The 23,274-nt window shown below is 40.8% G+C and overlaps 1 protein-coding gene across 1 annotated transcript in view; it reads left to right on the forward strand.

The window, feature by feature from the left end:
* Positions 1-23,274, forward strand: part of znf407 (zinc finger protein 407) — a 150,239-nt gene that overhangs the window by 74,108 nt on the left and 52,857 nt on the right. The window contains exon 6 of the mRNA XM_041988448.1: positions 15,472-15,638. Within this exon, the coding sequence (XP_041844382.1) occupies positions 15,472-15,638 (167 nt within the window). The remainder of the gene's footprint in view (positions 1-15,471; positions 15,639-23,274) is intronic.

The following is a 23,274-nucleotide window of genomic DNA, read 5'->3' on the forward strand; positions in this document are numbered from 1 at the left end:
GGCAGGGGTCAAAACCAACCAGCAAATTAAGTGTGTGTGTGTGTGTGTGTGTGTATGAGAGAGGGAGAAAAAGAGAGAGTTAGCAGCATGATAAGGAGATAAAGAGTAGATAAAGACAACTTCTAATTCATTATAATAAATCCTTTCCCTTAATTATTGATAATGAATCTGCTCTTTAATCTTTCCCTTTCTTCCTTCCCTTATCTTCCTGTGTCAGCACTTTGTCTCTGGCTTGGTGTAGGGTGGTAAGGCCTAGTTTTCAGCCACCCAAGGGCAGCAGTCAATAACATCCTGTGCTGCTGGTACTGTAAGCAGGGGTGTGACAGGAACACTGAGGAGCATTAAAAAACACAGCAGCAAAGTCTTAACTTAAAGGTAGCAGAGAATATTAAAATTTCTTTAAATACCTCCCGACAAAGATGTTAAATGTATTGGTTAGAAACATGAAAAATTGTGTCTGCGTCTGAGGCAGAATCATAACTTAAAACATGAGCAACATGCATCAGCCCGATTTTTATTTATTTATATTTTTTTCTTGTGCTCACAAGGCTTTGCTTCCCAGAGGTCTTTGCAGCTCGTGTTGTCCCTGCGTGGGACTGGCAAGCCCTCAGACCTCCAGCTCACCTTTGTGTTTGCTGGCTGCTTGTTTGAACAGGAGCCAGCGGACAGCGCCTCCCTGTTTACCCCACTCAATATTTCATGGAGAATGAACACTTGCAGAATGAGGGATCACCTTAATATTGCTGTTAAAATTAAGCGATAATTAAAATTTGTTAGTTTAAAAGCCATCACAGTCTATAAAAGTTTGATTACTGGAAAATTAGGCGCATTAAGTTTTTATGGGTTGGCCTGCACTGCAACGCTTGGGAACGATTTTTATGCACTTGTCATGGGCATATGGTGCCGAATTGTGAGTGTGTGTGTTTGTGGGATGGGTTAGTGAGGGATGCATGTTGCCTCCCTGGAAATCTGACACACTTAAATGCTAAAATCTACTCCTGTGGTCTCACCCATCATTAGTTAACAACTGCTGCTTGGGAAAAACACCTGTGACAAAATGCCAATTATAAATCTGCGCCTGTGTCTTGGAGTAGAGAGCTCAGAGGTCGAGTTGTGGTCATCTCATTTGGCCAGTGATATCACATCAGCTCTAATTTTTAAGTTGTGTATTGTTGGTCTCTTTAACTCTCGGCTCCTTGGTGCAGGGTGCAGCGGGGTCCTATTGGCTCCTATTACTAACAATAATGTTGGTCAGCAGTCGACAGCTCGTCCCAGAGTTGGAAGCCACTTGTCACGTCTCAGCAATGTGACCTTGACTTGCTGAATAAATCTACAGCAGTAGTTCATTTTCTCACAGCACCGTCTACCTCATCTGGGTAGTGCAGTTTCAACAGTCCCTCCAGCTTCTGAAGTTTTTCTTTTGCTAAGAATGATCTCACCCACCACTGAAGCCCAAGTGACATTACTCAACCAGACAAGAGCAGAGACTGTGCACAGTTCACCTTCGTATTCATTTCACATCCTGTAGCACAAAACCAGGCAGTTACACAGTGACACAATTGTGTGGCTAACTGTTGACAGTGGTTGGACATTATGCACAGTGGGACACTGGAAAAACTGGGCTGCTGTTTTTCTTCCCGATTGAAACATCAGACTGTCATAGCTGAAATGAATGTTGCCAGGCATCACTAATGAACCAATTAATCAATGAATTAGCTGAGCAGCGATTAAATTAATGTGTGCTGGACAGGCAAGCGGCAGTCGTGGATATATCCTGGGGAAGGTGATTAACGCACACATGGAACAGGCAGCAATCAGCAAGGCCACCATTAAGTTGGACAACTTCCTGAACTTTTTTCTTTACTGCTAAATATGGAACAGGTTAATTCATTTTATTTTTATATGAACTAGAGAAACATCATATTTTCCTACATGGCTGATGTTATTATGTTGTGGAGCAGCATTCAGCAGAGTCTCATGAGAGTTTTCTTCTGACACAAATGATAATATTAAATGATTCGCTAAAGGCTGCTGGAATAATACATGTAGAATAGCATATATACCCTCGTTGGAGCTAAGACAGAGACATACATTTTTATAACTTGTACTTTTATTTTGTAACTACAAGTACAGGCATATCGGGTTTTATTTGACATGTTCCAAACTGCCATCTGGCCCACAACTTTAGCAGCTCTTTTCCACGTAGTATCAAGTTTGGTTGCAGACACAGAGGCCTTGCTTCTTCTACATGCTCAATTAGCAATTAGATGAATCTGATTGGTGAGTGAAACTGAGCATTTCCATTTGGTATGTAGGTAGGTATGTTAAAGATGAGACAAAAGCAGTGTACTTCAACAAATTGACTTATATTTTCAGATTGCACAAGTGGTGCCAGTGTTATTAAATATTCAACTAAATAAAAAATAATAATCATGTACATAGAATAATTTCTTCATTAGCTTTATAAGAATACAGAAGGCACCTATTTAAAGCTGCACTACTGAATTTTGACAGAATTTTGCAGTGGTGCACACCCTTACAATAACTAATTCTGCATCTGTGTTGCATCCTACCTACACTCTAAGCTCTCTCCAGTCAGTAAAAGTCACTCCAGTGTTAATTCTAGTCTTATGTCTTTCTCTTTTTCTTGTCCTCTCTTCCTTCATTTATGTCCTCATGCATTTCTTTGTTGAATCAGTCACATTGCTTGTTCAGACCAGTCATTGTGTTGATATCCAGTTGCAGTAGTATGACACATTAAAAAAATGAATATATAAGATGTAGCAAAACTTTAACTAAACTTAAAGTTTAGTTAAGGAACTAAAATTATCTAAGACTTAAATGATCGTTTACACATGCACCTTGCATCCTTTTTTTTAAATATATTTTTAAAGTTGCTTCTGTGTGTATGCGATCATGGTAAAATGTCTTCCACTGTACATTAGAACAGTAACTTTTTAAGAGAGGTCTGGGGCTATGTACTGGTCAGTCCTGAGGAGACTCTAGAGAGCTACAGGGGGCATACTGGGAGTCCTAAGCTAAATTAAGATAAGTCTCTAAGGGGCTGGTTTACTACAAATAACAAGGCAAACAGTAACAAAATTCCTTTAAAGCCCTTTAATTCCTAAAGTTACACAATAAAGGTCTGTAAAGTTGATTAACCAATAAAAAAAATCATCCGAGTTAGCTCAGTGTGGGCGTTGATCCAGCACTCTACCACATCATTTGCCGACATTCGTGGTCTAACCCCCCCCCCCCATTTCTCTGCTCCATCTGAAATGTTACAAAAGACAGGGGTGGGCATGTCAGTATGTTTGGATAGTTGCGGATGAGGCAGTGTGTTTAGGAGGGGCGTCTCCCTTGATTATGTGACATCCTCCGGAATACCGCTGGAGTTGTTTCCTCCATTACTTATAGAGGGAGTGTGTGTAGGGGGTGGGGGGGGGGGGGGGTGAGGACTGGGCAAAAAAAGAGGCCTTTTCACTATTGAGACTGTCACTCTCAATTTGGGCTAATAGTAAGCATGCACAAGGTCTCCTGAATCCCCCCCCGATCCCACCTGCTTTCCCCCACCTCCCTTTTACCCCGCCTACCCATATACACACACCCATACTTGCACGCAACCACCCCAGCCACTCCTCCCCTTGCAGTGGGTCGCTGTGGTGACAGTTTGATTAGATCATCAATCGTGGCTGTTAACAGCAGTTTTCCTGAGCACCTGGACCGGCAGGTCACAGCTGGCTCTGAGCTACCGCTGTCCCCCTGACCCAGCTCAATGTGTGTGCGTGCATGTGTGTGCACTCATATATTCTCTATGCTCTTAGGTACAAAATCGGACATGCAGAGTATTTGTATTTGTGTGTTCATAACTATCTTTTTGTGGTGTTATGAGGACTTTGTTATGCAGCTGGATGTGCATCCTTCTTCAGTGCAATGAAAGAGGGGAAAAATATTTCCAATTGTGAAGACACACCTTTTTTTTCTTTTTTTTTTTTTTAATGAAAATCATTCTTATGATGAAATCATTAACAAATTTCTTAATTTTATACAGTTTCTACTTTCCAGGAAGTGCGGACAGTTATAAAGTATACCGTTAATTCAAGCTGAATAAAATAAACTACACTCAGAAACATAAAGAAACAGGACGCATCCTTATCTGTGTGTTGTCTACCAGATACTTCCACGAGTGTATTATTCTCTGCGTTTGCTGATGCACAGATACCAGAGTGGAACAGTTATGGCTATTCATCTGAAACACCATACACTTTCTTTACCATAGCTGCTACGCAAACACACACACACACACTTGCATAAATTCACCTGCTTCCCAGCGTCATCTTCAGTGGCTGTTTGGGGTCCTTCATTGTTCGGGTAAAGCGGTTAAATTTATAGGCTAACAATAATGGGACAAAGTGTGTGTTTCATTGCGATTACTCAGGTATTCCATGATTAAATAAACGTCCGCGGTCTTTTCATAAAGCTTGTTTATGGCAGCGTATCACCATATGCTACCGCTACCACCCCACCCACCCATCTCCTTTACGCTCACTCTCTCTCTTTCTGTTAAATTCTTTCTCTTTTTCTTTGTCTCTTTCTGTTTCACTCCGTGCTTCATGCATTGCCCGGCCCTTCCTCTTCCAGATGCAGCCTAGCCATTATTCTGTGGTGGAGAAGCTAAAGTTGTGCATTAATGTCCAAGGGGCCATCAGCGAGTGATGATGATATCCATCTGTGCCGTTCATAGGTACTACTTAGTAAATTGTCCTTGCTGTAATGGCAGATAGGTAATGATATGATTCTGTTTCATCAGCTTCGGGGTTACTCGTGGCTTCTTTTTCAGGCATCTGGTTTGTTGCAGGCCTGTTTGGTTCGGACCTCTTCTGCCACTGGGATGAATTTTATCTCTGAATTTCCTGCAGTTACATAGAACCACTCCAAATGTTCTGACTATGTAAAGCACCAAAAATTGGCTTTGGTAATTAACTCAAAACCAACATGCCTGTGTGTGTGGATTTGTGTAAGGCTGTTGCCAAAATAAAAATAAAAAGTTTCTACAAAGCACAACAAGAAAGCAATTAACTTCTCCAGCCAGGACATGGCAGTAAACACATGTGATTGTTTGCTTTATTGTCTCTTTTGGTTTTGTTGTGATACACCATCAGACACTGAGAGGCTTAGTCTGTGTTCCAGTGGCTTTGTTGTGATTATTAATGGCCATTTCACATTAACCTGGCTCTGCTAATATACTCAACAATGGCCCAAATCACCTGAGCGATGAGGACGATGGAGGCGGCCTTGTCCTCTTGTCCAGTCAGTGCTATAGCAGCCACTCTGCTGCCCCCACCCCCCGCCCCCCACATCGAATGACCAAGATTAATGAAACCTCTGCTTTTTTTAATTAGCATGGCCGCAGTCATCAATTACGTCTGCCCCACCCCAAATACAAATATTGTTATATTTGGGGGAAAAATTCTTGATTTATTTCGTTGTGGTGGCCGAAGGAGTGAGATGAATGGCCTCCCATCATGGTCATTTGTGAAGATGAGGAGGAGTAGAAGAGCGGGGAGGGTGGGGTGGGGTAGGGGGTAATAAGACCAGAAGAAGGAAGGAGGGGTGGTTGCTCGCACTGTACAGTAGAGGACGTGTACGTGGCTGGGCAGGGTAAAGTCAAATGTAACAGGGACAGACCAGTCTGGGTCTCAGTGTGCCTGCTCAGTGATCCAACTCCAACTGTCCAGCATCTTTAATCCGACGTTCCCTTATCTCAGCTGCACAATATTAGTTCCCAGCTCCCAGTGAGCCAGTTTAAGTGACAAGTAGTGGTAAATTGTCATTGCTAACTAATATTACTCTAAAGCAGGGCTACTCAATTCGGTCCTACGAGGGCCGCAATCCAGCAGGTTTTCCACGTATCCCTGTACCAACACACCTGAGTCAAATTAATGAGTCATTGTGTAGAACCTGATTGGCTGTTAGAGCCACCTAATTTGACTCAGGTGTGTTGGTGCAGGGATACATGGAAAACCTGCTGGGTTGCAGCCCTCGTAGGACCGAATTGAGTAGCCCTGCTCTAAAGGTTAGCAATTCCAATTATGTAAAGTGTAAGAGCATGCAACGGTTTTTGTAAATATGTCTACATGTATGTGCTAAAGTAACATTTAGAGCTGTTTAGTATCAAATTTGACATTTTTTTCCTAAAGAAAAAAATAAAAAACACCTCCATAGTGATGAAGTTTAACAATAAGAAATGTGGGTCCACACAGAAGTTCTTACACGGAGGATACTGAGTATGTAAATACACTTACACAACACACTACTCCTAATTAAGACCTTGATAGTTTTAAGAGACCAGAACAGGAGCAAGATCAGGAGACATATTGGTCATTGGAAAGAAATTAAATTGTAGACATCTAATTTAGCATGCTGGTGATTTTCTGATGTTGGCTAACAATGGGAAATTTTTTCACAGTACTGTAAAGCCTCCCATCTATGACACAAATAGAAGTGGACATTTAATGCTGGAGTTTAAACCAGGAGTAAAAACAGAACCTAATGTCAATGATCAGCAAGAAGACTATTAGTCTATCACACACTAAATAACAAAACAAAGTCGCATTTTAAAATGCCAGAGATGTCAGAGCATGTTAAGGAATGTAAATCAGGAGAAACATGAAAAAATAATTATTAAATCAGAACGTATTCTGATAAGTGTGCAGTTTCCTTCTCTGTTGGACTCTATCCCAGCACAGTCAATGTAAACCTCTTGGTCTTAAACATTAGTGACCCACAACCTGATGCCAGTTAGACATAGAAGCAGCTGCAAGGACTTAACCGCTGTTAGTTCCTATCTGGAACTCAATAAAATGTCCGAGTATATAATCCTGTCATCTAAAATGAGCACCACACTTGTTCAGCTTTTTTGTTACTGTTGCATCAGTGGAGCTCCGTCTCTTCACCTGCACAAAGTTCATCCAGTCAGGGAAGCTATAACTTTGTTGGCTCTTTCTCTTAAAAGGCTGCAGTCTGTGCAGACGACTTTATCTCAAAAATAATACACAATGATAAAAATCCCCCAAAATAAAAAAACTAGTCATTTCAGGAATACAGAAAAGTCCTTCTCAGCAATACTGTCCAGATTTTTAAAATAGAGATGCATTAAAGACAAATTAGTTAATTCTGATACATTTTTTGGTCATTTGTTTATTTTACAGGTCATTTTAAATCCAGTGTGTTGGACATCTGTTTATATGGAATATCAATAAACCAATGATAAATGATAAATTCGGTGAATACTAATATTTATTTATTTGTAATATAGCATACGAAGCCAACTGTGCTCCTCATGTGTACTTTGAACATGGGAAACTAATTCTTCCTTCAGACACAGAACTTAAATAATGTCAGATATTTATTATTTATTAATATTATATACTGACCATGTTTTATTTGTGAGACGCGGCTCTGACAGCCAGCTTGGTACAGTTAGGGACTATGCACTAAACAGAAGCTTCTCTTCCAAACAGATAGATGTTGAAAATTAGAAAGCATCAGCAAAATACGGTGCTATAACTTGATGCGTTTGTCTCTGAATGTGCTTCATCCAGTATACAGTGATTGCAGTGTTGATGAATGCAGACTGGACTGGATGTTAAATCCCTCCCAGTTCAGCTTGTTCAGCTTGTTCTGATATGATGTGGCAGAATAAGGAAGAAATAGCACAGACATGGCATTTGGCTTTTTTCCATTTATTTATTTTTTCTTCTTTATGAGGTTCTATTGGCTCTTATTCAAACCAAGTCTAGACTTGCTTTTCTTTGCATATTAGCATTCTTGTATAAATTGAATTATGAAGAAAAACAAACTCTTTTTTTTGAAGAAGGAAAAAAGGCTTTGGTAAAGTAACTCATAAATGATTATCCTCATGCAGCTTTTCTGCAGTTTTTCTCGTTTACTAAATTCTGACTTGGATGTTTCATGATAATTCTACGACGTTATGACTTGAAGATGTGCACAGCTCCTTTTTGTGGTTTGTGAGCTTGGATGTTTGCGCTGCGGTGAGCCACCAGCCATTTCCCCTTCTGATGGCCACACATGCACGCACACACAGATTTTATACCCTCACCGCGCCACAACCACTCGCCTGCCCACTGACTCAGGAGAGAACGGTGGGAAACATCTTGAATATTTTATGAGGCTCGGGAACCCCACCTCTGTCTTCCCCACCCTGCACACCATGGTCGTCATGTCCAGCAGCGCACACACACTCCCCGTACACACCAGCAGAAAGAAATAATGTTTTAAATGCAATCATTGTCAGGCCCAAACAATGTCATTTATCAAGGGAGCATTTGGGACTGTATAATAAGTTTCACATTATTAATACAATTTTTCATCCTCTGTCAAGCCTATCTGATTTATGGCACGCGTGTGATCTAAGGTGATCATTGAATTACAATTCCAGTAATAAGAGAGAGAATGGACCTGGTCTTTTACTTCTACCCACTGGAGCACAACCCTCAACCCCCCCCTCCCACCCTCCACCTTCATACTTGCACACATACACTCTCACAATGCTGAATAAACAGCATTCTGTTGCAACATACAACAGTCACGACTAGGTTATCTGTGCTTAACTTTTACCCATCCCACCACGAAGCGGCTTCACTAAATGTTTCCGAGTTAGGCCAAAATGTCAGCTTCCTAATTTTAGTTGGGAGTAAGAAAAGAGAAGAAAACAAAAAAAGAAAACAAAAACAAATGAACCCAGGCCCTGTTAATTAGATAAAGGACAAAGCTCATTATTCTAAAATGATATTGGGGCCCGGAAAGTAAATATGAGCGGCCTGTTAGGAGGCTCAGTAATGGGACAGGGATGCAAGTCATTACAGGGCCAAATGATTTACAGCTAGATGCTCTTTGATGTATAGACTGTACCTTTTATTAAGTGGCTGTCGTTACGGTCACTGGCTCACTCATTTCCCTTTGTGTCTAATCAAAATCCATATCCAGACACCCCACCATCCAGAGCCCAGCTGCTCCAGACATAAAACAGGAATGTCAGCGTTCCTTCCCACGTCCAACTCCTTCTGCTCTTTTCCCAGCTCGAGCTCACCTGCAGCAGCTCCATACGCTGCACGTAATGCAATCTAACAAACAGCAGCAACAAATAAACAAATGGAAATGTGAAATTCTTTTGAGGTAATTAAATAAAAAAGACTGCTATCATAACATTTTTTATCCAGTTGGAACAAGTATTTTCACTATTAAGCGCACTTGCTTCAGCTTTTATCAGATTAGCTTGTCACTAAGAGCCCGCTGATGGCTGTCATACATCACCCTGTTTGATTTCGGTTTAGGGCAAATTTGGAGACGCAGCTAATTGGATTGTGGGAAGTTTAGCCATGATGGTAAACAGCAGCATGAATGTCCCTCAACTCTGAGCCCCACAGGCTTCAAAACCACCAGGTTTCCTCAGGATTGCCACAATTTATGACACGTTTTCTCTGTATTCCTAAAAGATAATTAGGTTTATCATCCTTTTTTTTTTTCACCGCTCTCAGCCCCCGACATTACTTCTCTTTTGTGTACCTGAGAGCACACGATTGCAGTATAAAAACATAAATATTTCTACAGCACAGCAGCGCTGGCAGGTGAGCCTAATGAAATTCTAGGAGTGTAATTTGATTTACGAGGTGCTAATGCAGCCTGATATTAGAGAGAAAAAGCTCTGATATGCCTGCCTTGTGCTGTATTTAAGGCCTATCAGAAGCCTGATAAAGAGCGTCCTGTCCTCAGCACTGCGGCTGAGTTATTGTTGCAGATATTCATATTGATAGTAATTCTTTCCGACGCAATTTAGTGCCGGCAATATATAAATATGGAGATAATAGTTAATTTCGGTGGCTGCTCAGATTGCAATGCTTTAAATTCAAGGCTCACAAAAAAAAAAAAAAAAAAAAAAACCTTTTGAGCTTTGAAGCATCTGGACACTTTTTAAAGTGCCGTTTATAGTATATGTGGAGGGGTTGGGGAGAGGCTCTTTGACCGCACAACATTTCATAAATTTGATTTTTACTCATTTCAGCAGGAAGCTCTTGATTTGCAGCTTTTTGGTTAAAACATCTTGATTAATAATCTAATATCTATAAAAACCTGCTAAGCTTTTATGTGAGCCCAGTCTGGAAACAAGATAGCATGCATGTAAAGAGAAAGAAATCATTTCGGATGCTTTATTCACATCTGAAAAAAAAAAAAAAAAGACTTTGTAAGTGAAGTTTGTGCTTGTAGTGGCAAGGTGTGTGTCCACATAAATGTGCACATGTACTTTTGAGGGTCATTTCTTGGGTTGTGTGTTTGGGACCGTTGAGCTATGCTCATAATAAAAACAGGCAATAACAGGGCCACCACAGAGGGCCGCCCCGTCATTCCCCTCTCCCCCTCAGTGCCACCTCCCTTTACTCTTGCCCACCTCCCCCCCACCCCCAAGTTATGGGCTGGATAACAGCGCAACAATATTAAGATAACATTTCCTGATTGTTTGTCAGGCAGGAGGCTCCTTCACCCCGCTTTCATCACGTCCACCGTGTTCATTAAATTGACAATTTGTATTTGCCCTACAGCAGGATAAACAGGAGCTTATCTGATGGGCTTGGTCTTTTATTATTTATTTCATTATCTCTTTTTTCCCCCCTCCTCCTCCTCCTCTTCTTTCTCCCGGGATTGAAGGTAAACATAAATCAGCAACAGCATCTCTGTTGTGTGCCATTGTTTATACTGCAGTCATATGCAGCAGCACTCATCTCGGAGGAGGCTCATGTACGATACTCTGCAGACGCATGTGGCCCCTTCATGGAGGTTTTAGCTGTTGCTTTGTGTGACACTCCCGCTGGTCTCACTGAAATACGGTTCTGTTCGGATCTACCCCTGCAAGCCTTTCCTCTTCTTTTTCCAGCAGAGCTTGGACTGTTGTTGTGTGCAGCAGGTTCATTTGAATGTTAAATTAGCACCATCTAGGAAACTGATTTGAGTACCCGCAGACCACATTGACTACACTGCTTTCCAATGCACTTCTCTGCTAAAGGACCATGAGCGATGATGTTGCCCTTCTTAATACCTTAGCAAGGGAACGAGCCTGTCGTCGGTCAACATTGTGCCCGCAAACGAAAACTAACGAAGCCAGTGCCTTTACTTAGGAAACAGTTGTCTCAGAAATTGAATCTTTTACCCATTTTTTACCAAACACCCCCTCTCTAATCAGGTTTCAATTGACTGCCATTGAAGGAAGAGCCTCTCCTCTGATACACACAGCGGTCCGAACCCAGTCAGACAGCATTTAAGCCTCACTCAGTCTTCCTCCCAATATCTTGGAGAGCTCAGGGCCAAATGATTTAATCTTCATTCAGCTAATTTAGTCTGGATTTAAGCTGCCGGGTTGTCGAAGTGCAGAGTGATGGAGTCTGAAAACAGGATGAGAGAGAAAAGAGGAGAGTAGGGGAAAACGGAAGGAAGGAGGGAGGGAAACGGAGAGTTGATAAAGCGATGTAGAGAGAAAGAGAGAGATGAGGGAGGAGGAGGTGGAGGGGGGCTGAAGATGATGATCCATCCTGACCCTAGTGAATGCTGTCATGTTCCTCCCTCTAGGTAATCTCTCTCACTCACTCGCTATTTTGCATGTGAAAATGCTCTCCTGACAGTTGCATATCAGATAAATTTTCTCTCTTTTTCCCCCCATCTCTCTCCTCCTTTCCCTTCGCCAAATAAACAACAGTCTTCACTTTGAAGTTGTCTGTTTGTGTCAGTTTGGCTTGAGGCGAGCGCTGGCCCTCTCCCTCTCTTTCTGTCTTTGTGCTACAGTGTGAGAGCATCACAGATTATTTCCTCTCACAATGGCCGGCCAGCAAATAACTGAGAACCAGACGAGGAATTGTTAGGAGTCCAGAAAAGGCCAAAGCAATTAATCTTGTCAATTAAATAAAAAAAAATAAAATAAAATACAGTTGAAGTTTGGAGGTGTCAGTGGAAATCATATTTTCTAATCCAGTGATTTATGTAGTCAGAGGAAGCGTCTGAGTCACCTTTTCATCTCTTCTGCTCTTAATCACACCAGAATTTCCTCTTTTAAACTCTTTGATGCTTTAATGATTATTTTCCACTAAACACATATACTACTTATCTTTTGTACATTTGTTTTACACATTTCTGAATCACACTTTACATATTTGTGACCATTACTGAGTCGTATTTCTCTCCACACTCTGCAGGCTTCCCTATTATCAAGCACCACCTCGCCACTTGGGGGTGGTAGTGAGTGAGTGGTAATGAGTCAGGTCTTTCCTTCCAGCCCCTATTAGAGATATAGTAACCCCTCCTGAGGGATCTCTATCACAATTAAGGCCAGCGATGGCTTGTGATGTTCTGACAGTAGGCCTGTATGCCTGAACTGAGACAGGATCACACCATAGTATAGATATGGTAATGAGTGACGGTATAGCTACAGGGACATGCAGCTTTCTGAATGTGCGGGGAAGAGGCTCACCTGTGTCTCTGAATAAATCTGCACAGGGTGTCAATCATGTCGCTTTTCTTCACCATCAGAAGGAAAGAGAAAAGGAGGAAAGCAGAGACGAACAGGAAAGCAGCTGCAATGACAAGAAATTGAAGATGCTCCAGAATCTAGTTGTTTCTTTTCCTTTTTTTTTCCTGTTTCTTTCTTTATTGAAACAGTCATTGAAAGTTGATTTTCATCTCTTTTTTTAAAACATACATGTAAGCATTTCTGCTCTTTGATTTAAACACAGTCACATCAATGTGATTATTTTAAAGGTAATTTAACATTACAACACATGCATCTAATTTACAGGAGTTCTCGTTCCAGCGGTTTGAGGATTTGTGACTATACACTAAATATTCCAGCTAATTATAATTTGTGTGTGGAAATTCATCCATTTTCACATTTACACAAGGCATTCTTAACAGATTCTGGATATTTGTATTTATGATGCATCAAATCCACTGCCCCCACTCAGCACTTAAGAAAGATTTGCACATTGACTCCATGTCACAATTTTTTTTTATTGTTTTGTTTTGATTTGGATAAAAATCAACAGAAATATTATCTGTAATTATTCTGTGTGGTACGGAGTAAATGTTCAGGCTTTTACACTATCAGCTGCAGACATGAAACAAACCTCATTTATCCTTACATGAAAGCAGTTACATTTTAATATCAGACCATATGACAATATAGGTTTGAATATACATTCATAAGGATATTGTATGGTACTGTACATCCCTGAATCCTGCTTATGAGCTTCAGAACTTTCTCAGGCCACTTTTTTCTGATCCATTTGCTGAAGCAGCATTTTGTGAATTTATTTTATTTATTTATTTATTTAATTTTGTCGAAATTCACTTCTTGGAAGTTTTAAAACACTTCAAATAGACTTTTCCCGCCTCTTTTGCCCATGTGCATCCTCAGACGCCTTCATCTCCTCCCTCTCCCCTCCCCATCTCGCTCTCCCCTCTACCTCGCACCTTCGGCACGTTTTGCATGGTGCTGAGCTGTTTAGAGGCAGTTTGCATATGTATGGGCGAGACGGTGGATCGTGACGGGATCTGACACGTAGGGACAAGATCAAAGTGCTCCATCTGATCCCATAAAAACAAACGCAAACCTTCCTCTCATCCTTACAAAACCCCCACTGACTCTGCCAGCCCCGACTCCTCCATCTTCTCTCCTCTCCTGCTTTCCTCTTCTGGCTCGTTTTTCCTCCATCCCAGCATGCCGTGTGCCCACGTCAAGGCCTGCCTGCCTGACTTTGCGATTATGCCCCGTGATAAACAATGGCCCGTTTAGCTCATAAAGCAGGAGTGTTGTGCATAATGCTTACAATAAAAGATAGCATCTCTTCACTCATCTTATTTACCTCTCCTGCGGTGGCACGGGCAACGAGCCGTTCTATAAATACCGCAGGAAAGGGAAGGAAATACAGATGCAGGCATACATCTGTTGGTCAAATAAAGTCTCTGCCAAGTCAGGTAACGAGAGCGAGAAGAAAACAGTGGTGTTTTATATTTGCATTCGAGCTTCAAACCAGGTGATAAAGGCACATTTTGAAAGCTGCTCCATCTTTCCTTGTAAGCGAGCTTAAAATGTCCTCGCAAACGGTGCAGGACGACATCTACATCACATTTAGATTCATCTTTATGGAACATATAGATTGATACGGAAGCCAGGACACATTTTCCTCTCTATCTCTCCTCTTCCTTCACCTCCCCATCTTTAATTCCCTCCTTTCTCCTCTTTCCCTCCCTCCCTTCCAGTAAGGAAGATGTATGAGTTTGAATTATTGATTCAGACACATGCTACATGCTGCTTGGAGTCATTATTTGTTCAGGTGAGTGTCATGCTGCTCGCTATGAAACAGATACCACAGGGATTAAGCGACACAATCAGGACTTAAAGACAGCCGCCCTCCCTAAAATAACATGGCCCTCACTGCAAGACGAATGCTCCCCAAAACCCGACTTCATTTGTTTATGACTCGCACATTAGTCATTCTGCAGCTAAATTATAGCGTGGAGGTTAAGATTAATTCAAGCACAAGCGTTTTCTATTGTCTTCTGTGTTTCTTGAAGCCTAATAATGCAGCAGGATGTAAGTGCAAACATCCCACATGCCGATTTTAAAGGAAAAGAAGCAGCTTTTGTTGGATTGTAGGCGTCAGCATGAGGAATAGACAGATGCATATTCATACTTACATGCAGTAAACGATAGATTGTGGCTTAAGTTTATTGAATTGATTCTAACAATTTAAAGCAAGATGAGCTCTAGTGTTGGAAATGTGGAGGGGTTTCAATAGAGGAGAGCTCTAATAGAAAAGCCTTAAGAGAGAAGCGAGGTAAAATGTTGCTAACTGTTCATTTAGCCCTGGCTAAGTGGTCAGGGACACTGGACAGGTGAACTCTATTCTCCCCAATGGCCCTGCAGGGTTTCTCTGTGTGTGTGTGTGTGTGTGTGTGTGTGTGTGTGGGTGTTGTGTGTGTGTGTGTGTGTGTGTGTGTGTGTGTGTGTGTGTGTATGTGGGTGTTTGTGTGATATGTGTGTGTAGACTGTAACAGAATTTTTCTAGTCCTCTGGGCCCTGGTGCAAAGCAGAGAATAAATGGTGGAGGTGGCAGGCCAAGACAGAAAAATCAATGCCTGCTTATACAGACATGACACACCAGCAGCCCACTGCATCTTGTGTGTGTGTGTGTGTGCGTGTGTGTCTGTGGGGGGGGCATAGATGTACAGAGCGCAATCACACAGCCCTATGCTCAGTGGGTGTGAATGCAAGTACCCACCAACCTCCATTTCCTCTCTCACGGGGTAGATTTTCTAGCATTTTACGTCAGCTTTGGGATCAGTAAGTAACTCTTATTGTTCTTTTTTTTTCTCCCTCCTCCTCATGCCTCTTTTATTCTCCTGCAGGAAGTTTGAGTGCGAGTTGTGCGACCGCACCTTTAGTGAAAAATGGGCCTTGAACAACCACATGAAACTGCACAGTGGGGAGAAACCGTATAAGTGCGCCTGGCCATCCTGTCACTACGCCTTCCTCAACCTGTCAGCCATGAAGGACCACTACAGGACACACACTGGTGAGACCCAGTTAGCCTATCACAAACATGATCACTGACACTCTCAAGTGCAAAATTCATGAAATTTCATGCCTAAGACAAAGGGTTGTTTATCTAAAAGGAATATACTTGGATCAGACAGAATCTACTTGTTCATTACTCCTCACTGCAGATTCTCCACAAAGCAAACTTTATGTGAACTGTGAAAGTCTCACATTAATTATGAATCTTCACAGCTTTGGTTGGAATAAATATCCACAAGTTTTTGGCCAACAATAGCCACAACATGTCCATCTGTACTCATTTTCAACATCCAGAGAGAGTCGAGAGCCTGTTCTTGGCGGTCTTGCACACACTTGTTAGATGGTTAAGCACAGCTCTTGATCTCGATAGAACCGTCACTGTTGCATTATACTTTATCAGCCAATTAACTGCAAAAGGGGGAAGGAAAGCAGCTCAGCGTGTTTGCATTCTTGTTTTTGTTTTCTACTAAACTCCCCATTTGGAGGGTAGCATGCTTAGGAAATGGCAGTAGCGTGTATTCCCCAAATCCAACTGGTCGTCATGTGTATTTCCCCCAAAACTCCATCTGGACACCGAGTGTTTTCCTCGAATCCAGCTGGTCAGCAAGTGTGTTTTCTGCAAATCCATCTGATGCTCAAGAATATTTTTTCTGACACACTCATCCAGCCCTGGGAATATGTGTGTGTTTCTCTGTGAAGCAAAGTGGTGAGAAAAGGGGATAAACAAAAAGATATTTTTGTGAATTTTTGTGTTTTCCTACCTCTGATCCAAAAAGAAGATTTCCAAATCATTGAAACATGGATGTTTTATTAAACCATAGCCACTAGAATTCAACAGCTGAAGGTTTTTTTTTTGTTAGGTGACTATGATTCATACCCCACAAAAAAGTGCATCTCCTGCAATGAGAATGATGAGATGAGTGGATATTATCATTATACTTTTTTGAATATATGCAGCTTGTCTTACCAATTTCATCCCTGCCTTTTCATCTGTACATACAGTAAATTACACCATGGGACTGCACTGAATACATTTTTTTTTTTTAACTGACTAAAACTTTCGATAGACGGATGGTTCAGTAGGCGGTGGGAGGATAGTGTCTTGAATAATAGCCCCTCGATAGGAGCCCAAGTCAGGCTCTTTGAAAGTGTCTTTATGCTGCAGCCCAGCAGTTTCCCCTCGGCCTCGGTAATGTCCCACACATGGCTCCTTGATGCCCTTTTAAGTCACTGACAGAAGCAGCAGCAGCCTGTGGCCTGACAGCCTGACTGAGCGCTTGCAGGAGAGCCCTCCATCCGTCACAGGCTCCTGCTGTGTGAGCGAGTTTTTGTGTGTGTGAGACAGAATAAGACTCGCTGGATGTTATTTTAAATGTGTTTTAACAGTGATGTAACGTCAAGGCGCCTCTGACATAATTAGACGTTTTATTTTCATTTGTTTCCAGCTCTCATCATCCCCCCCATCAGGCAACTCGCGTCACACGCTGTCACGTAGCTGTCACCTGAAAAAAGAGCTGGTGTGTGTGTCTTTGTGTGAGTTTGACTGGAGTAAAACACACTTGAAACGAGGGAGAGAAGTGATTGAGATGGAACAAGTGATTGAATAAGAGAACTTGAAAGATCAAGGGTGGGCAAATATGAAACTAGGAGAATTAAGATTAAACCTGAAACAACCTCATTTTGGGGAGCGACAAGACCTGACTTGATTAGCGACACTCCAAAAGCTAACACAATTTACACTGCGGTGACCTCCAACACTCCTTTGTCAGTAATTGGTGCTGGGTTGGACGCTGAGCTGCAGCTGTACTATCATTGCAATCACATTCCAGCGGCCGACCTGACACTGAAATATTATGTGCATGTTTGTGATCTGTTTAAAGGTTATAAATCGTCTCCTTCACGGAGCTAAGATGCAATACTAATAAAATAAAAAGGAGATTGAGAAGTTGAACTAATCTGTCCAGGGAGCAGAGTAGTCAGTAATGGAGAGGATGTGAGTTACAGAGCACGTGTGTGTTTGTGTGTGTATGAGGAGTTACAGTTAGGCTTACAGCATGGTGACAGAGGAGCTTTGGTTTAAGAGAATCATAAACACGCTGCTTGTTTTCAGAATCAACCCATTTTAAACTTGACCAGGGATCAATTTAATTATCTGTTTCTCTACGGTTTGGTTTATTTTGGTTTGAAAATATAATAAATGAAAAACCCAATTTTTTGCTATTAATATTTTTTACTTTTAATGATTTGTTAAATTATATGCTACTTCCGTTTTTAATTTATAATACAGACGTAAAGATACATTACTTCTTTGAGTTACTTTTATACTTGGGATGAGCAAAAACAAGGTGGGGGGGTTTAAGACCTATAATTTAGTGAAAAAGGGGGATAATTCATTTGGTAATTTGTTTGATTTTAAAAAATCAGTGCTCCAACTTTCCTGATTAATTGCTGATTATTTTCCTGGATTCCCAGTGATGGAGAGAGAGTGTTGACCCTGTAACCAAGTGCACTTTTGGATAAAGTGGAAAATTCACCGATAATCAATTGGCTTTACAATTTAATTTCAGATTATAACAAAAATGACTATTTTTCCTGGCTCCTAGAAAGAAATGACACTAAATCAGCGTTGAACAGTCAACTTTTAATATATTTAGAAAACCAAACTGTCTAAGCAACAAAGAAAAGAAAGAGAAAAGAAAAAAAAAAATCAGTGCATCATAGTCACAAGCTTTCATGTGTATGTGTGATCGGGTTACAATCCTTTAAAATCCATCCATCCATTGTCTGTACCTGGTTGTGTGGGGGCAGGACCCCATCTCAGCTGATATCAGGTGAGAGGCAGGATACACCCTTTAAATAGGATTTTAAGTTTCCAACAGTTGAAGTTACTTATGATGCTTGTAGAGCTGCAGAACAGATGAAGTATAGGCCGAGAGATTAAACAGCGTATATGTAGTTTTGCAGAAGAATTGAAAAGATATATAAATGTGTTAGGTGAGCGAACATTCAGCATGTTCTGTATGTTAAAACGGAGTGTCATAGCTACAGCTGGAACTTATAAAACTGAAATTATGTTTTTTGATTTGTTTAACTCACCAAATTTGCAACTAACTGATCAGCTTAGTTACTCATTAATTAACTTATCTCTGAGATGATAATACAGTTAAGTGTACAGTTATAGTTTGTGTGCTTGGATTAAAAACACAATCGTAATCTTTTTTTTCCAATCTGCTGTAAAATGTGCTGTGTGAGACTGAAAACATGAGCTTACTTTGTCCAGGTGTGGTCTAAAAGTTCTCATTGTTACGTCATTGTTCAGCATACTACAGTCTGTTTTTGTCTTTGTATGAGCTTAGCAGTAGTAGTTTGTAGGACACAGAAATTCTCAATAAATACAGAAAATCACTGAAAATGTGCTCTAATATATTTATATGACATGACCTGTGTAAAGAAGTCATTTAAATCCTGCCCATGGTAAAACTCCCATGTAGTAAACAGATAAGACAATACAAACATGTTGGCTAGATGTGACAGCTAAACATGTTTGTTGCTTTTTAATTCAGGAAACCTCTGAACAGCAGACAGAAATCAGCAGAAAAAAATGGCTTTAAATGAGAAATTCAAATAGCAAATGGGTTCATATGGTGTACCACCTGGCAGTTCTTCAAACATTAAAAAGCTGCCCAGAAAGATGCTTTCAATTAACTTGTTGAGCTAACGTTAGCCTGATGAGCTTGCTAGCTAAAGCTGTTAAGCTATGCTAGCAGCTGTCATCATTTTAGCTCACAAATTGATGGGTGCTTGTCAAAAATACTTTTCATTTTTAAACTCTGTCTTCTGTCATTGTGTTAAGTAATTTTTAAAAATCTGTTTATAAGAATTGACAAAATTAGGTTAAATTTAATACTTTAAAGTTGTACTGCTGTGAAAAGATCTACTGACTGAACACTTGATGAAAGATAAATATCTGTTTTGCATTGACCTCTAACTATGTTTTGCCAGGCTAGGAGGCCACGTTTTGTGCACCGAATGGAAAATATCAAATGTCATCGTTCTTTGGATAGAGATGCTGGGTGTGACGTGCAGAGCTCTTAAAAAAATAAAAAGGGGAAATGTTAACACCTCAACTCTCCTTCTCCTGCCTCTAACAGGATTCATTGTTCCTCTCTGATTTGTGTGTTTTTTATGTTAATCACTCCCTTCTCACACAGCAGTCATGTCTGAGGAAGGGGGAGGAGGGCGGCATCGGGGGGTTTTAGTGGTCGTCAGCCGCCAGGGTCATTTGTAACGGCTGATGAATGAGCGACTCAAATAAATAAATAAGCGCACTGTATCTGACCCACCCAGGTTTTCCCAGGCTCTTGGGCGTTGTGTAGGGGTGGTGGGGGGTGACAGAGAAGGAGGAGGAGGGGAAGCACAGCAGTGGGGGGCAGAGGAGGGTTGAACACAGCGACAGGGCCACAATTGATTTCCTCATTGCTTCAGTTTGTCGCTTAATCTGGCGATATGCTGATAAATCTTCTCAGTTTGTCAATTAATTTCCCTGAGAAATGAGACCCAAAATGGCGAGCACATCAATACAGCAGCGGATTCCGTGTCAAAAATTAAGCGGTAAAATTAATTGCCCTCCCATCCGCTCCTGCTAAAACATAACTAATGAGGGAGGCAATTATAGCTGCATGCAGACTCCTCCGGGGTTATTTAAAACACACACACACACACAAATTCATATATATATTCTCACACACATGCAAAGAGAGGTTGTATATTTTGACTTCAAAGTTCTTTTATTGTCTCGCAATAAGGCATATTTAATTCCAGTTAGAGGTGGAGGGATGAGGAGCATCGAGGGAACAAAAAAGAAGCGGTGGCAGTATTCAAAGAGCTGAAAAGTTGAAATCCTCACCAAGCACATGTGTGAGCAGGAGGTGTGTTTTTAGGCCATTTCTCTGACTCATACCAAATTTTACTTGTTTTCAACTTTGTTTGTCTGACCTTCACCTGTGACAGGAAATGGCTAACAAACAAATGTTTGAGATCAGAGATTAGTCTTCATTTCAGGGCAAAGAGTCTCACTGTGCCGATTTGTGTCGATGCGATGTTACGTGGCGGACAGAAGAGACTAGATCCTCCAGCGCTGACAGCAGCACGTCACTCTTCATAGTACCCCACCCAGGTCCTCGGAGCGTGCAGCCCCACAGAACAGCAGATGAAAAGCACACATGTAATTTATCGCCAGCGTTTCCTTCTAAAGAATAATTGTGGCAACCGCAGCTGGGCAAAGGGATCGATGACTATGGATTTTTCTGTGGTGGGGTCTTGTAGTGTTGGGCGTAATGAGAGATGGAGAGGAGGAGTGACTGGCACTGTTTTTTTCTGATGGGGATAAACAGCCTGACCAGATGACTGGTAACTCATGTGGACTTTATAGACACAGAAATAAAGGTTTTATTTAGTTATTATTATTTGTTGGCTACAATTTGCTGCTTATACTCATGTACTGTTACTAAAGTAAGATTTTAATGTGAGAGTTTAGGTCAGTATGGTGTATTTTTAAGTTGTTTAATTCTTTCTTTGACTTCAGTAAGTGAAATGAATACTTCTTCCACAACATTATGTGTTCTTTATGATTTAACAGAAAAGGCTATCATTCTTGTGTTTTAGACTAATTTGATGCAAATTCAGGGTAATTTTATGTTCCAAAAACAGCTTTCAGATACACCAACACAATCCTCACAAAGGGAGTAAGATTTAGCTTTTTGTTAAATTTACTTCAAGATGCTGATCTTCTAAGACGTGGTATTAATTTGTTCTTTTCAAAGAACTGGATATTTAGAAAAATTTGAAAACCTAAATTTCTGTGCAAAAGTTTTGTGCCTCTTCTAGGTTCTTTGGATTTTGTTTCCTAAGAGGCAGAATTTCTTCTACTCTGTCACTGTGGTCTTGAACAATAGTTTTTCAGACTTTCTTTTTAAGCTTTTATTTGGACACCGGGTGCTTTTTCATTCATTTTAAATCCAGTCCTTCTAACTGACTGTTTTTGGAGAAATGTACTTTTTACTGATTAGGCATAAAAAAGGTCAGATAGCTCAAGAGATGAACTGGTGTTTTGTTAACATATAACAGACAATTTAACAAAGAATACATGTTGAATTTCATCTTCGGGCTCTTTGCTACTAGTAGCCTGATGCGAAGACATTTCTGTTGTTGCCTCCATGAGACGTTTGCTGAGATATTAATGGACATAAAATCATATTTTTGCACTAACAAGTTAATTCCCAAAGAGTTCCTGGATAAAATTTGGCATATCTCAGGATGGCATGCAGTGTGCAGTGCCTCAAAAAAATTGGGGAAACTGAACATGTCAATAGCAGTATATTAAATTAATGTCCTCCAGAAATAGGAAAGATAATCCAGAGAAGATCTGAGAGATGCATCTAGACCTACTAATCCACCTACTGTTCACTGAAGCCTCATCACAAATGCTCTCCATGGAAGGGTGGCTGTCAAGAAGCCTTTCTTAAGGAAGTGAAATGGGCTGATATATGACGAATGACTCAAGAATCTGTGGCAGCAACTTCTAATGGAGTGATGAATCCTTCCCAGAGCTTGGACCTTAGTGTGGGATCATCTTGGCAGAAATGGAACAAAAAGAGCTTCGAAATGTCCTTGAAGATATCCGGAGAACTATTCCTGAATATAACTTACAGAAGTTAGAAAAAACTTTGTCTAAAAGAGTTCAGACTATGTTGAAGTTATACCAGATATTCCCTTCCGAACTTGTAAGAATTGTTTCTAACACTATTTTTCCCTTAGATCATTATTTCCTATTATGTTTGAACATGTTTCAGTAAATAACGGCGCCTTTTCTCTGGCTTTTCTGACCATGAAGAAACAAGGGCGACTCAAGGCTTTAGTACAGTACTCTATTTATCCTGTGCTGGTGCTAAATTCTCAGTATTGGAGTATTTCTGTTTGTCAAAGATGAATTCTGAAATCTGAAATCACTGCTTTCTGAAATCATTTTCCATTTCTGAAATTAATTTTCTAGTAACATTTGTCAGGTGTTCTGAGTGTCAAACTGAAATTGGAGATTTTGTGTTGCAAAGTAAAAAACTAGAGTGGACATTTATTTAAATGAACTCATTGTTCTTTTGAAGGCCTTCCACACTTGCACTGAAGAGTGAACCTGTATGAATTGTCACAACTGCACCTTTTTAAGCTTTATTTTCTCTTCTCTAAGTGCCACTGCATTAAAACTCCTCTTACAGTCGAGTGGCTTTGAATGGGTGCGATAGAGGAAACTTAAGGCTGCTTTGTCTCCTCAGACTCGGTGAAAGCTGCTCAGAGCACCGCCGAGTCCCAGCTGGAAGAGCCACCCAAATGTGTTAGTGTGTGACGAGAGCTGCAGTACAGCATCAGCATTTAGATGAATATTTCAGTGACGGGGATAACTGCTCTAAGCAAGCACCTATGCACAGTGTGCATGTATGTTAAAATGTGTGGTGCATCGCCAACAGTGTTTCTATACATGTGCACTAAAACAACATGCACATGCAGCTTGATTGGTGTGTGTGTGTGCACAGATTTGCATGCACATCTGGGTCCATTCTGTAAATGTCCGCATGTGTTTC

Source organism: Melanotaenia boesemani, chromosome 6 (assembly GCF_017639745.1).
Source record: "Melanotaenia boesemani isolate fMelBoe1 chromosome 6, fMelBoe1.pri, whole genome shotgun sequence".
Lineage (NCBI taxonomy): Eukaryota > Metazoa > Chordata > Actinopteri > Atheriniformes > Melanotaeniidae > Melanotaenia > Melanotaenia boesemani.